The sequence below is a fragment of the Zalophus californianus genome, chromosome 9 (genome assembly GCF_009762305.2).
Source record: "Zalophus californianus isolate mZalCal1 chromosome 9, mZalCal1.pri.v2, whole genome shotgun sequence".
In the NCBI taxonomy this organism is placed as follows: domain Eukaryota; kingdom Metazoa; phylum Chordata; class Mammalia; order Carnivora; family Otariidae; genus Zalophus; species Zalophus californianus.
Window position 1 is genome coordinate 92,432,198 of NC_045603.1, and position 13,228 is coordinate 92,445,425.

General features: G+C 45.5%; 1 protein-coding gene across 1 annotated transcript in view; it reads left to right on the forward strand.

The window, feature by feature from the left end:
- GRIN2B (glutamate ionotropic receptor NMDA type subunit 2B) overlaps window positions 1-13,228 on the forward strand; it is a 410,126-nt gene that overhangs the window by 364,773 nt on the left and 32,125 nt on the right. Inside the window, exons 9-10 of the mRNA XM_027593634.1 lie at window positions 715-840; window positions 3,399-3,628. Of these exons, the coding sequence (XP_027449435.1) occupies window positions 715-840; window positions 3,399-3,628 (356 nt within the window). The remainder of the gene's footprint in view (window positions 1-714; window positions 841-3,398; window positions 3,629-13,228) is intronic.

Consider the following 13,228-nt stretch of genomic DNA (forward strand, 5'->3'; position numbering starts at 1 on the left):
TGTTCCCTTGTCACGGGCTACATTCCCACTGTTACAGATACTGATTGTCAATGTGGATGGATTTTTTTTTTTTTTTTGACATTGACTCCTATTCTCATGCCCTAATGATGCCCCATAAAATACACCATATCCAAGTGGGTTGTAAAGTAAATGTAGACTAGGAAGTTTAGGAGAGTTGAGGCAAGGGGGCAAAAGAGTTACTCATTGGATATAGTTATTACCAAATCAAGTCAAGCCTGAAGTAGCAACTAACATCTGTGGAGAATGAATTTGCACACAAGGTTCGGAAGCATTGGTGAAAGCTTTTCCAGGCCTCCATCATGTGGTGTGACCATATAGGGGACAACATAAACCAAGAACCTGTTCCCTATGATTCACTTACCCCAATCTAGTACTTCTTGCCGATGAACATTTCCTGGCAATAGCAGAAACTATCTCAGAAAGTTCATAGGCAAGAAGCTCTTCTTTCTCATGTGTTCGAAAGAAAATAGACCTTGACCTGCCCATCAGGGCAATGGAGACACTCAGACACAGCCTGTCACTCCTCCCTGACCCAGGCCCTGGCTCTCGGGAGGGACGCAACACACCTGTGGTTTGTTTCCCCCCAACAAAGTACACGTTGCCTGAGCAAATTAATACGCAAATTAATCAGAATCTGTTTGTTCTCTGTGTTAATTCTGAGCACTGATTTTTTTTTTTTTTTTCCTTCCCCAGAGCCGTTCAGTGCTGACGTATGGGTTATGATGTTCGTGATGCTGCTCATCGTCTCAGCCGTGGCTGTCTTTGTCTTCGAGTACTTCAGCCCTGTGGGTTATAACAGGTGCCTCGCTGATGGCAGAGGTAAGGCCAGCTATGGCTATTCCATTTCTGCATTGTCGTCCCTTGGTCTCCATTCTGAGTCTCTCTACTCCTCACTTGGTGTCTGCCCGCTCCCTGACTTACCCATTTCTGAAAATGAACCTTCAGCCTTCTATGTCAACAGCTAGGCAACTAATTAGAAATACCCCAATTAAGAGGTTAGTCTGGATCTCCGTGTCCCTCGCTGGCAGAAGCCTCACCCAGCGAGCCCAGTTCTACCCCAGGGTAAATGGCAGGGAAGCTGGTCGTAGATCCGCCTAGCATAAACATGTCAGAGGAAACTATTTTGATAACCTTAGGCTGTGAGCAGTCTGTTTGAACAGATGGACGAACAAGGCAGATATCCTCCATATATTAAGAATAAAGAAAATTAGGCTGCCCCGGCGTATATGCAGGGTAGTTGTGGCTGAAGGAGTTCTCCACTTCTGAGGTACAAGATCTCCAAAGCCTATGACCCTGGCGCAGCTCCCCCTGCCAGGGAGTATAGACATTGGGTGGTTGAAATAAAATGGCCAGCAGGTAGCGATTTTCACCCACAGCTACTGTTGGGGGCAGTCCAGTTTTCTGGCTAAGTGGGTCCAGAGACATGAGGGCTGCCCATGTGTTCGAGGCATTTATGAGTCTTCACAAAACATTTACTAGATTCTTAAAGCGGGGCTGGGGACCCCTATAAATAATTCATCCGAAACTTTCTGAGAATCCCAGAATTAGGAACTACTATACTTTTTTCTGAGTTTTATTCTGAAATTATGCCTCCAAGAGGGAAGCCTTTTTTAACCCCAGCTACACAAAGAATGATCTGTGGGGCACTTAAAAGACAAAGGTGCTTGGACCTAATTTTCTAATATTCTGACTCACTAATTCCAGGGTGGGTCTTGGACCACTACTATGTTTCAAAATAGTGGTTTTCTACCTTGGTTGCAGGTTAGAATAACCACCCACCACAATTCATTAAGAATCTTTGGGGCTGGGGGGCTAGGCAGCAGTGTTGTATGAAAACTCCCCTAGTACTTCTAACAGTCCAGGTTGTGAACCACTGATGCCCTGAGGCATTGCCGGGTGCTGACCTACCTTCTTCTTCAGCTTCTCCATTCTGGCCTGGAAGTTTGAATGTCTCCACAATATGGTGCAGTCAGGGGGCTTTGTGCCTGTGCCAAAGGGTCTTCCAGAAGCCATGACCTGCTCCCTATCCCGAGGGGCATTAGTAACAAGCAAAACATCTGAGAAACACCTGAGTGCGTACATATGTTGACAGCATCAAGAGCTCAAGAGAGTGTATGTTGTCCCTTCACCTTGAAGAAAATTAAGGAGGCAAAAAATCCAGCCACAAAATTCAAAGCAAGGGCTTACAATTACTTAGGCGACCAAGAGGTGCCTGTCTTCACGAAGGAATTCCACATGGGACCGCTTTAAATATCAAGTCTCCTTGGGGCATTTTACAATGTACAGAGCTTTGATTTATGAACAACTTTGGAGTTACACATCTGTTCCATGAAATCAGGCCCACGTGCACAGATGTGTGCACACGGTTAGATACGAGGCTTGACATGTGTAGTCACTGATTTAGTTGTCAGAGCAGATGCTCTCAGGATCACAGATAACGTCGTTAAGACCTGTGCTAATGTGTGGTGAAACTGTGCAGGCAGATGTTCGTTTCTGCAGTGGAGGGACTACATGCAGACCCAGACATCAGGCGAGATTTTGCCGTCGCCAAGCATTGAAAGCAGCGAGGCAACAGTAAATCTCTGGGCAGAAGCCTTGGCACTGTGAATGTAAAGGTCGGGTGGAGGAGGGTCAGAGGCGGTCTGCCTTTCTGCCCTCAGATAGCGTGGCCAAGCCAGGGGTCTGTGACTTCCTCCCTGGGCTTCCTGATATTCTTGTACACAGAAGCTACCGTGGTTGGAGACCCAGTTGGGATGCGTTGGCATTGGAGTGGGGTCGAGGTTGTCTTGGAAACATTTGGTGCTAAGTGCTAGAAGCTAAAGAAAAATTAGGATAAAGGACATTCAAAGCCATCTAGCATCCGTGTGGATAAAATTGTAGGAGGTCCATGCCGAAGGTAGAAGAACATTCCATATGATTCTTGTTGACCTTTTTTGAAGTTGAAATCCTTTCTTGGCAGATACAAATGGAAATTTTAGGGAACAGCAGTAATGAGGATGTGCGTGTGACAGTAATGGGGTAGTTGCCTTTGTCATTCAGTTTTCCTGTGGTCTTGAGAGTCTTGTCTACACGGGGGCAGGAAGCTGGCTCTTCCAGTGCCCTGGCTGAGTCATGACCGTTAGTTGAAGCAGGATCCCACACACACCCCAGGCTCCTGGATTTTCTTCTAAAGAACCTTCTTCTGCCTTCCTGGGGGGTCCCAGAAGAGAGGCACAGACTCTCAACTTAAAAATGTCTGCCTCTTAGTTGGAGGGTTTCCTGCTTTGAGCAGGAACTGACCAGCTCTGTGTATTTGTCTCCACAGAGCTGGTCTCTCTGTTTAAATAGGACCGGTGACTCCGTCTTAACTGTCTGTCCTTATCTTTTCATCATGACAGAGCCAGGTGGCCCATCTTTTACCATCGGCAAAGCTATTTGGTTACTCTGGGGTCTGGTGTTTAACAACTCCGTACCCGTGCAGAACCCAAAGGGCACCACCTCCAAGATCATGGTGTCGGTGTGGGCCTTCTTTGCCGTCATCTTCCTGGCCAGCTACACTGCCAACTTAGCTGCCTTCATGATCCAGGAGGAGTATGTGGACCAGGTTTCCGGCCTGAGTGACAAAAAGGTAAGAGGACCGTTTGAAGCCTCCCGTATGTCCCCTCAGTCCCATTCTGAGCCCACACTCAAAGTTCTCCTGTACCTGTTAATTTTCTCCATCTTTAGAATCAGCAGTTCTTTCCTAATGTCTCCTTAAATTGGGACCTGGGAGCAAACATCAGTTTCCCTACCGAAATAATAGTACTTCACATTCACTTGCTGATTTGTGAAAGGTTGGCACCAGCAGTCCCTGGGCTGCAAATAAGGGGCTTGGTGTGTTAGCGGCTTCCTGAGCCTGCGGTACCTCCCGCTGAATGTGCTTGGGTGGCCTGCCAGCACAGGGCTGCCTGTTTGGTGTGTTATTAGAGGGCCGCTCCCTGCACCCACACCGAGGGCCCTGGCCCATTGTGGCCTCCGTTTTCCTCCAGGCGGGTAGTTCACATTGTTCCCGAAGAGAACTAACTGCTATTTAACTGATGACTGCCCTGTGTGGTGCTGATGAATAGGTAGCCCCCATACCAATTGAGGCCTCCCTGCTGAGCTGTACAGTTGCGAGAAGAAGGAAAGTGTCCACTGGTTTGCATCCTGTCTGGACGAGGATGTGCCAAGCCTGTCCTAAATACCATATTGTCTCGGCCTGCCGGAAGCATCACGGTTTCTGTGGGCGGTCTGTCTCCTGACACAGTGATCGCTAGGATAGTCCGAGCTGAGTGAGAGGACCTACCTCCATGAGGTGTCCGGTGGAACTCATGGATGCCCCACATAATTCTGGGAACTTCCACCCACAACACATTTCCTACACTGTTTCCTTAAGATTTAGAAAACGTGATTTCCCACCCCTCTCCCCAGGTTGAAGCTATGAGGTATGGACAGATGTGTGTTTAGAACAGATAGGTCAGAGAGTTAGTGATTTCTAACGTGGGGTAGGTTTCCCCCAGATAAAACCTTAAACCCTTAACAGATGGTTTGAGAAGAGTATGAAGGAAGAGCTAGTCTTTTGGGGGGCCTAGGTTCTGATTTCTCCATCTATTCATCTGTACTCACCAAGACACACAAAAGCCTGTGAGGAAGGTAAACAAGCTTCTAAGGGAGTGAAAAAAAAAAAAAATCTCTAAGTGCATATATGGATCACTGTGTTTACCTTTTCGTGTTATCTCTTTCTCTGACTCGTCTTCCTTTATTTTCTTCTTTATTTTTAAAAATAATACCTCTCTTTGTATTTCCTTCTACCTTATTTTTAGGTTTTTGTTTACTTCTCGCTTCTAACGCATGATTTATTATTCATTTATTCATATATTCATGCATTTAATACTTCATTCATTTTAAATATTTCTCTTTGTTCCTTCGTCAACATCTTTCATCATTATGATCCTGGCTCAGAAAAGGTGAATTACATACCTCCCTTCACCTCCTGTTACATCAATTTTTGTGCCTGTTTCTACAGCCTGTGCAGTAGTGTGTTTAATAACAACTACCTCCTTAGGGCTCTACACTTGAATGTGGCGTAGGTGAGGTAGACCATGCCCATCCTAAAACAGGGATGTGGCAGCAGCATGGTAGACCATGTCCTCACACATGGATTTGTCAGAGGTATGGCAGACCATGTCCTCACATCAGGCTCTGCAGAGGTTTGGTAGGTCATGTCCCCACCCACAATATGGCAGGACCATATTGCCATGCCATCAGTAATACGGCAGAGGTACTGTGGACCACAGTCCTTCTTGGAGCTCTGGGCTACTAAGTGAAGGTTCCACATTTATCATTTTGTTTTCTTCAAGTATCTCTGAGGATTGCTTAGGACACTGTATTTATCGTTCCCATGCATTCATGAGCCACCCGGCAACAACTGTACTATCTTCTATTTGAGATAAGCCTAATTAAGATGCAAGGAGATTGTTTTCCCTTTTGTGGTTTTGAATATATTGCTCGAGGCTGCTTAAACAGAGAGGTTGCGCACCTGTCTGTCCTCCACACCATGTTGGTTATGTTCTGAAAAGTTAGATCCCATCCGTTCTTTGCTTAGAGAACTTCAGTGGCTCCACTGTGTATAGACTAAAGACCTTTTCCCTGATTGCTTCTGAGGGCCTTCACACGTGATTCCCAGTGGGCTCTAGCTGTCCAGGGTGGTCAGCCAGGCTTAGGCTCTTGCAGCCCAGGCTTCCTTGACTTCTCATCCTTCGGGCCAGGCCTCTCTATCTATGCACCTGCCTGGGATGTTCTCCTGACTTCTTCACTCACCAAACTCCTATGGAACCCTCATGGCCCAGATTAGAGGTCGCTTCATTTGTGGAGCTTTCCTTGGCTCATCTGGACAGTGAGCCATTCTCTTCCTCTGACATGGTAGTCTTTCACCCCTTTATTAATAACCCCTGTCTTCCACATGGTCCTGTCATAATCTGGACACCTGGACCTGACTGGACCTCCCCCATCTGACCATGAGCTCTGTTGGACCATGATCATAAGTTAGTTACCCTGTTTTGTTTTTTGTTTTGTTTTGTTTTGTTTTAAAGTCTGTGGGGAGAGGGAAACAGGGCATATTTTTGTAAGAGCCTCTCATGCAAAGCAGCAGACTAAGCATTATAGGCAAAGAAGGCAACAAGAGAGCAAGAACCCTTTAACAACGGTCTAATTTGAAAATACTTGAAAATGGGTATCAGATACGTTTTAGAACTTTGCAGATGACAAAATCGTAAAGCGTAAGCATCCTACCAGACAGTGTCAACATAATTTACATAATTATAGAAAACATTTAAGTAACTAATGACATATAACACACATCAGTGTCAGGAATGCTAATATAAATCAGAAAGAGGGTTTTCTGAAAGTGCACTTAAAATGTCAAAATTGATATTCGTTTCCCTTCACAACACCTTAAGAAAACAAAGTCTCGGGCCTGTCTTCGCACGACAGCAAGTGTATTCTGTGAATTTAGAAAAAGAAAAGGTAAAGAATGAAGTCGTCAAGACAAGGAACATTGAGAATAGAAATGAGGTGATTTTGAAGATTCTTTTTTCAATGGAATTAAATTTTCATCAAGGAAAATAACATTTAAAATAGGAAAGAGTTCTTAAACTTGTTTTGACTGTCACGGATGGCATATCTTCCATACAACTCAGATCAAGTGATAAATATCTTGGAGTGATGATGAGAAGGTATTTATAGCCATTAAATTTATATATCTTTAGGAAATTATCTTCAATTTTATGGCAGAAAAGTGTTTTCCAGATCTCATTTATGGTAAGGGACAAAATCAGAATGTTCAGAGTTAAATTTCCATGAAAACCTATTTTGGGGCTCCTTTTCACTGGATGGCTTCCATCTTGCAGTAGCGCATTACATCAGTGGGTTCAGAATTATTCCACTACATGCTGTAACTAAATATGGGTGCAAGTTCTAACATTTAGCAGCCCTACTGTACATTCCACCAGTTCCCCCAGCGGGAGGAGAATGTAAGGAAGCTGGTGACCTCTTTCTGCTCTTAACAAAGAGCTCCCCATGCTCATTCTCCCGTGTCTCACCTCCCCAGACGGATTTCTCATTTTGCAGTCTGCCAACCATAGAAAGAGCTTGGCCACCAGGTGAAGGAAGGGACATATTTGCTGGGCCCTACGTACATTATGCATGTTACATCTATTTTATATGTGTCCTCTGCATATAGGTATGACTATTCCCATTTTACAAATAAAGACCCCGAGACTCTGGGAAGTTTCCGGACTTCCTAAAGTCACACATTCTCAAGTGACAGAGCTAAAGGTTTGCGTCCCTGTGTGTTTGGCTCTAAAATCACTCTGCCAAGATATCTCCCTTGTAGCTCATCCTAGACAAAGTTATGATGTCTTGAAGGATTGGTATTGACACCCCTGCCCCCACTTTTTCATTGAATTTTCTATTCTGTCATTTAATGAGTTTCTCTATCAGTTTCACTTAACCCTGAGGTCACCATATGCTGCCTCCACCAGGACTACTGTTACTACGGATAATGGTAATAACAATCATCATCATTATTAATACAACTTCAACAATGCTATCTCTGCTCACATTTTTTTTTTTTCAGCTCGTACAAGCCAGGCGTAAGGCCAGCTGCATTACACAGAGGATCTTATGTAATGGTGCTATTAATGTTTTGATTTGTCGATGAGGAAACTGAACCTGGGAAGGGTTAAGTCATTTTCCTTCTGATGTGCTTTGCCGCCTGTAGCCCCTAAACAGTGTGCCATCCTGTTCAGATCCCAGGGCTTAATATTCATTCATCATCTTTTTTCCTATCCTCCCATCTACCTTGTCAAAGCATAACAAGTTAGATCCTTTTCCTCTACCAAAAAGCAGCTGTCTGATGAACTGATCCACAATAATTAGATAGTATTTTAATATTTTCACTTTCTCTTTTTAATAAAGATTTTATTTATTTATTTATTTGCGAGAGAGCATGAGTGGGGTGAAGGGGCAGAGGGAGAAGCAGACTCCCCGCTGAGCAAGGAGCCTGACATGGGGCTCGATCCCGGGACCCTGGGATCATGACCTGAGCCGAAGGCAGACTGAGCAATGCAGGTGCCCCTCGTTTGCACTTTCTTTAAGAAGTTTTTCAGAGGCATTCCTTTAAAAAGAGAAGGGTGGTGATTTCTAGTACTTGTACAGGCTAATGGCCCACGCATTGACTTTAGCCTGAGCCTAGTGTGACCCTGAGCTTTAAGCCACTGTTGGAGGGTGGAGAGGAGCGGAAGCAGGAGAGAGAAGGAGCGGCTCTGGGGCCGTGGGGTGAAGGAAGCAGAGGTTGCCGTCTGACCATTGGGTTCTCCAGGGTGTTTGGCGGCATCCTGCTTCACGCATTCCTACCCCCAATGTCATATGTACCCACTGTGTATTTTGCAGTTCTTGCCCTCAAGGAACTGTAGGAATTTTTACTGACTTTAAAATGTGCAAAAGGTGCCTGTCTAATTAACGAGGGCAACCACCTTTGCCTGCAACACTGAAGGTACAATCAGGACAGACTTCTAACAACTAAATGAGGACCCATGGCTTTTCTAGATAATGATTATTCTGTGTGAAGTCCCATAGCATCTTGAAGTCATCTCGCATCCTTTTGGAAAAGAGACCCTGTAGGACTTTTAAATCAACATGCAAACAAGTCAGTACACATTCTGGAAGAGAACCAGCCTGGTGATAAGCATATTTACACCACGGTACACTGATAGGTAATGATTGGATGGTATTTGAGCATGTGTGGAATTGGGCCCTGTTCTTTCCACTGTCCAGATGTGTCTTCCTTGCCCTATTCATTTTAGGCTGAAAGCCAGTGAGAGACAGCTGACCTCAAGCTTGATCTGTCACACCTTGGTCCTGGCGCAGACCTTCTTGGTCCGATCACAGACTACTGAGGCAAAAATAGCTTACTAGGGAAAGTGGCAGGCGTGACTAATGAGCCAGGGAGCTAGAAATGTGCACCTGGACTGGACCTTCAGGTAGCTGCACAAACTAGGCTGTGATTTCTTACGTGGGAGTCCTGTGGCGCTGTCAAGCAGCTGGCCCTCTTGTAGCAGCTGACCACGAGCAATTCTGGAGGAAGTGATAAGAAAAGAAAACTCCCCCAAGCCTGGGAGGACACAGGGCACAGGGCACGCCTGTGGCAGGGAAGGGACACCTGCCCCTTTGTCTCTCAATTACCAGAACCAATCTGACATTGTACATGGGCCACTACCCCAAGTACTGAGCCTCCCTCATTCCTTCCAGGCTGGACTGCACCCAGATGCATCCAGAGCAAAGCCTGGAGCTTGCCCAGGCCTAGTGCTCTTGCTAAGGGTCGTCTCTCACCACTTTGCTAGTGTTGTTTGAGAATGAGACTACTTCTGCCCACTCCTAATTCCTGAGTCCATTTTTGACTTGCCTGGACGCCTTGACTGAGGCATCTAGTGGGGCTTGGCAGTGGTCACCCTCCCAGTCCCAGGATGCAGATGGCTACCGGGCTCCCAAGGAGGGGTCCAGAGTCTCCTTTCTCTCCTTTCCGTGTACCCCTTCACAGCATCAGGCTTCACTGTGTCCTCCTCTCCTTGAGTGACGGCCTGCTTCCTGACTTTCCATGGCTTCCCGCACAGCACTGCTCACCCCTGACCTCTGCTGTACTGTTGGGGCTTATCGTGGGTTGAATGGGCACCCCCCCACCCCCGCTCCCAAAAGATACATTCATGTCCTAACCCCTGGATCCTGTGAGTCTTACCTTTATTTGGGAAAAAAAAAAAAAAAAAGATCTTTGCAGATGTAATTAAGGATCTCAAGATAAGATCATCCTGGATTATCGGGGTTGGTGCTAAATCCAATGACAAGTGTCCTTATAAGAGAAAAGCAGAGATTTGACTCAGAAGAGATGATCAGGAGAAGGCAGAAGCAGAGATTGGAGTGTTACAACCACAAGAACCATCTGGAAGCTGGAAGAGGCAAGGAACAGACTCTCCCCTAGAGCCTCTGGAGGGAACACAGCACTGGCACTTTGATTTCGGACCTCTGGCCTCCATAACTGTGTGAAAATAACTTAGGGTTGCTGTAAGCCACCATGTCCATGGTAGTTTGCTTATGGCAGCCCCAGGAAACGGATACAGAGCCTTCTATAAAGGCCTATGACTGCTCTCTGAGCTCCCCGCAGACGTTAGACTTCGGGGTGTCTCCTATTCGTCTCCATCTCCTCTGTCAGCGCCCAGCTCCACCCTTCCGAAGTGGGTATTTCTTACAGCAGCATCCGGTTCAGCTCCTTTTCTCACGAATCTCCTTTGCTTCAAAGAATTGATCTCCATCACACTGAAGATTTGCAGAGACATGTTGTACACATCACGGAAGTCTTCTCCATGCTCTTGAATTTTAGGGAGATAGTGAAAAACCCAAGTGTCCTTGAGGGCTCCCGTTTGCTCTGTCCTCGAGGCTGAGGACTATTAGTCTCTCGCAGCATGTAGAGTGTTGGATGTGTGCGCACTTCCCACGAAATCTCCTACTAGACCTCTTCATAGTAACATCATTGTCAAAGGGGATTGAGGACGTGTTTTTGTACGCTATATCATTTCCACAACTCTTTTCTAGGGACAATATTATTAATGCACCCCTCTCATATTCTGGATTGTGTTGCATTGTTCAAATCACAGAACTGGAAGGGACTTTATTTGATCATAAGGCACAGGGGACGTCTTTCTCAATAAAGGTAAACAGGCGTCCTCTCTTCGTGTGGATGAACATATCTTCCTTGTTAGATTCTTTGTTACACAAGAGTGCACGCTCATATATGTACGTGTGTATTCACATGTGTACATATATGTATACATACATATACATACATATACATGCAGTTGACCTTTGAATAGCATGGGGGTAGGGGCGCCAATCCCCTGCACAGTAGAAAATCTGAGTGTAAGTTTTGATCCCCCAGAAACTGAACTGCTAATAGCCTACTGTTGACTGGAAGCCTTACTTATTACATAAATAGTTGATTAACACATATTTTGTATATTTATATAGATTATATGCTGTAGTTTTACAATAAGGCTAGAGAAAAAATGTTTTTTTTTTAAGATTTTCTTTATTTATTTGACAGAGAGAGACACAGCGAGAGAGGGAACACAAGCAGGGGAGAGGGAGAGGGACAAAGCAGACTCCCCACTGAGCAGGGAGCCCGATGCGGGGCTCGATCCCAGGACCCTGGGACCATGACCTGAGCTGAAGGCAGCCGCTTAACGACTGAGCCACCCAGGTGCCCCTAGAGAAAAAAATGTTTTTAAGAAAATCATAAGGAAGATGGGGGTGCCTGGGTGGCTCAGTGGGCTGAGCATCTGGCTGTTGACTTCAGCTTAGGCCATAATCCCAGGGTCCTGGGATCGAGCCCTGCATCAGACTCCACCCTCAGCGAGGAGTCTGCTTGAGGATTTCTCTCCTCTCCCTATGTCCCTATCCCCTCCACTCAAGCTCTCTCTCTAAAAAAGCAAAAAGAAAACCATAAGGAAGAGAAAATACATTTATAGTACTGTACTATATATAAAAAAAAAAAAAAATCCTCATTTAGGTGGACCTGGGCAGTTCAAACCTGTGTTGTTCAAAGGTCAATTGTATATGCATCCTCCAAAAGTACATACAGACAACAAGATAACTGGTTAGCTAGGAACTCGACACAAAGCTACACTAGGAACACGAGTTTCCCCTGTGCATAGAACATAGGCTTTACAATGTGGATCTGAGGAAGGTTTTCTTATCTGGAAAAAGAAGAAAGTTTTGTCTCATTCTGTTGATATTAGCAGAACCATCTTTCTGTGAAATGAAATCAAAACAAGAGAAAATGAAATGAAGTCAGAAAGGAAGGAGGAAGGAAAGAAATAGAAATAAAGGAGGGAGGGAAGGAAGGAATGAAGGAAGGAAGAAGAAAAAAAGAGAAAAGAAAAGAAAAGCATCAGAACCAATCTTTGGCTCTGCGTAACTCTTCTTAGAAAGATGTCCCTAAGTAAGATATTAGAAGAATAGATGCCTTCCCGGAGCCATAACGTTTTTAAAAAGGCAACTAAACAAACTAGCATGAGTGTGAATTCATAGTTCCCCCAGCTTAATTGAGTTGAACTGGGCCCCAAATAAAACCAGCAATAGGCAACAAATGATTTCAGTTAAGAGAAGTCAAAGCATGCAGCGTGGCATGCTATACATAAGTTTTAGGTGCCCTGGGAGTGGGAGAGGCTTGAGCACTTCTTTGAACTGGTCAGATCATACGAATTTATCTGTGTGGCTTCTGTCTCAGGCCTCTCGCTGTCAGGCCGTCTCTCCCAGGTTGGGAAGAGCAAGGGGCTCTGGGGACCCCAGGGATGACGGAATCTATTTACAGGTGAGTCTCTGGTCCTAAGAGAACACAGCAAACAAGAGAGGTCCCTCAACACCTTTCTTTTTCCCTCTGGTTAAAAACAAAAACTAGAAATAAGTGTTTCAGTATAAAGGGGCTAAACTTTTATATGCTCACTGAATCTTGGCTTGTGGGTTGAGGATTTATTAAGAATTAGTGTTTCACGATGGGGATGGGCAACTAAGTTCAAGTCCTTGGAGACAAATTAACGCAGCTGTGAAAATTTATATGTGGCCAAAGCCATCAGGCCTAAAATGAATCGGGTTTTAGAGATGTCACAATGTATCCACAGTAAACACGGTGGCCTGTGCAGGCTCTCGGCTTTGTGGATGCTTCAGCCTTTTGCCCTTCCAGTGCTTCCCGCCCCCTTGTCATAATGACGACAAGAGTGGACAAGGGTCCCCGTGGGTTGTGTGAGGACTGTTATATTTTTGGAAGATGTCTGCACGGCGGGGCGTGTGCTGGGGCCAGTGGGGGCCTGAGAGCGCCGGAGACTGGGGAAGTCCAACCATGTCATTCACAATTCGATGCTGGGTGTTCCATTTCCAGCATGGCTCGTGGAGAGCCATTAAGAGACCACCCACACCCTGTATTTCCTCTGGCATTTTTATCCAGTCTTGTCTGGGGGGCTTTGATTCAGATTATCAAAGGCGTTAACCCCAGGCCAATATGATCCTGCACGCAGCTTGGACTTTCGGGGGTCAGGAGGAGGACGAGCGGAGTCTCAGGTCCTCACTTTAACAACTTGATGGTCAGTCCGTTCGAGTAGATCTT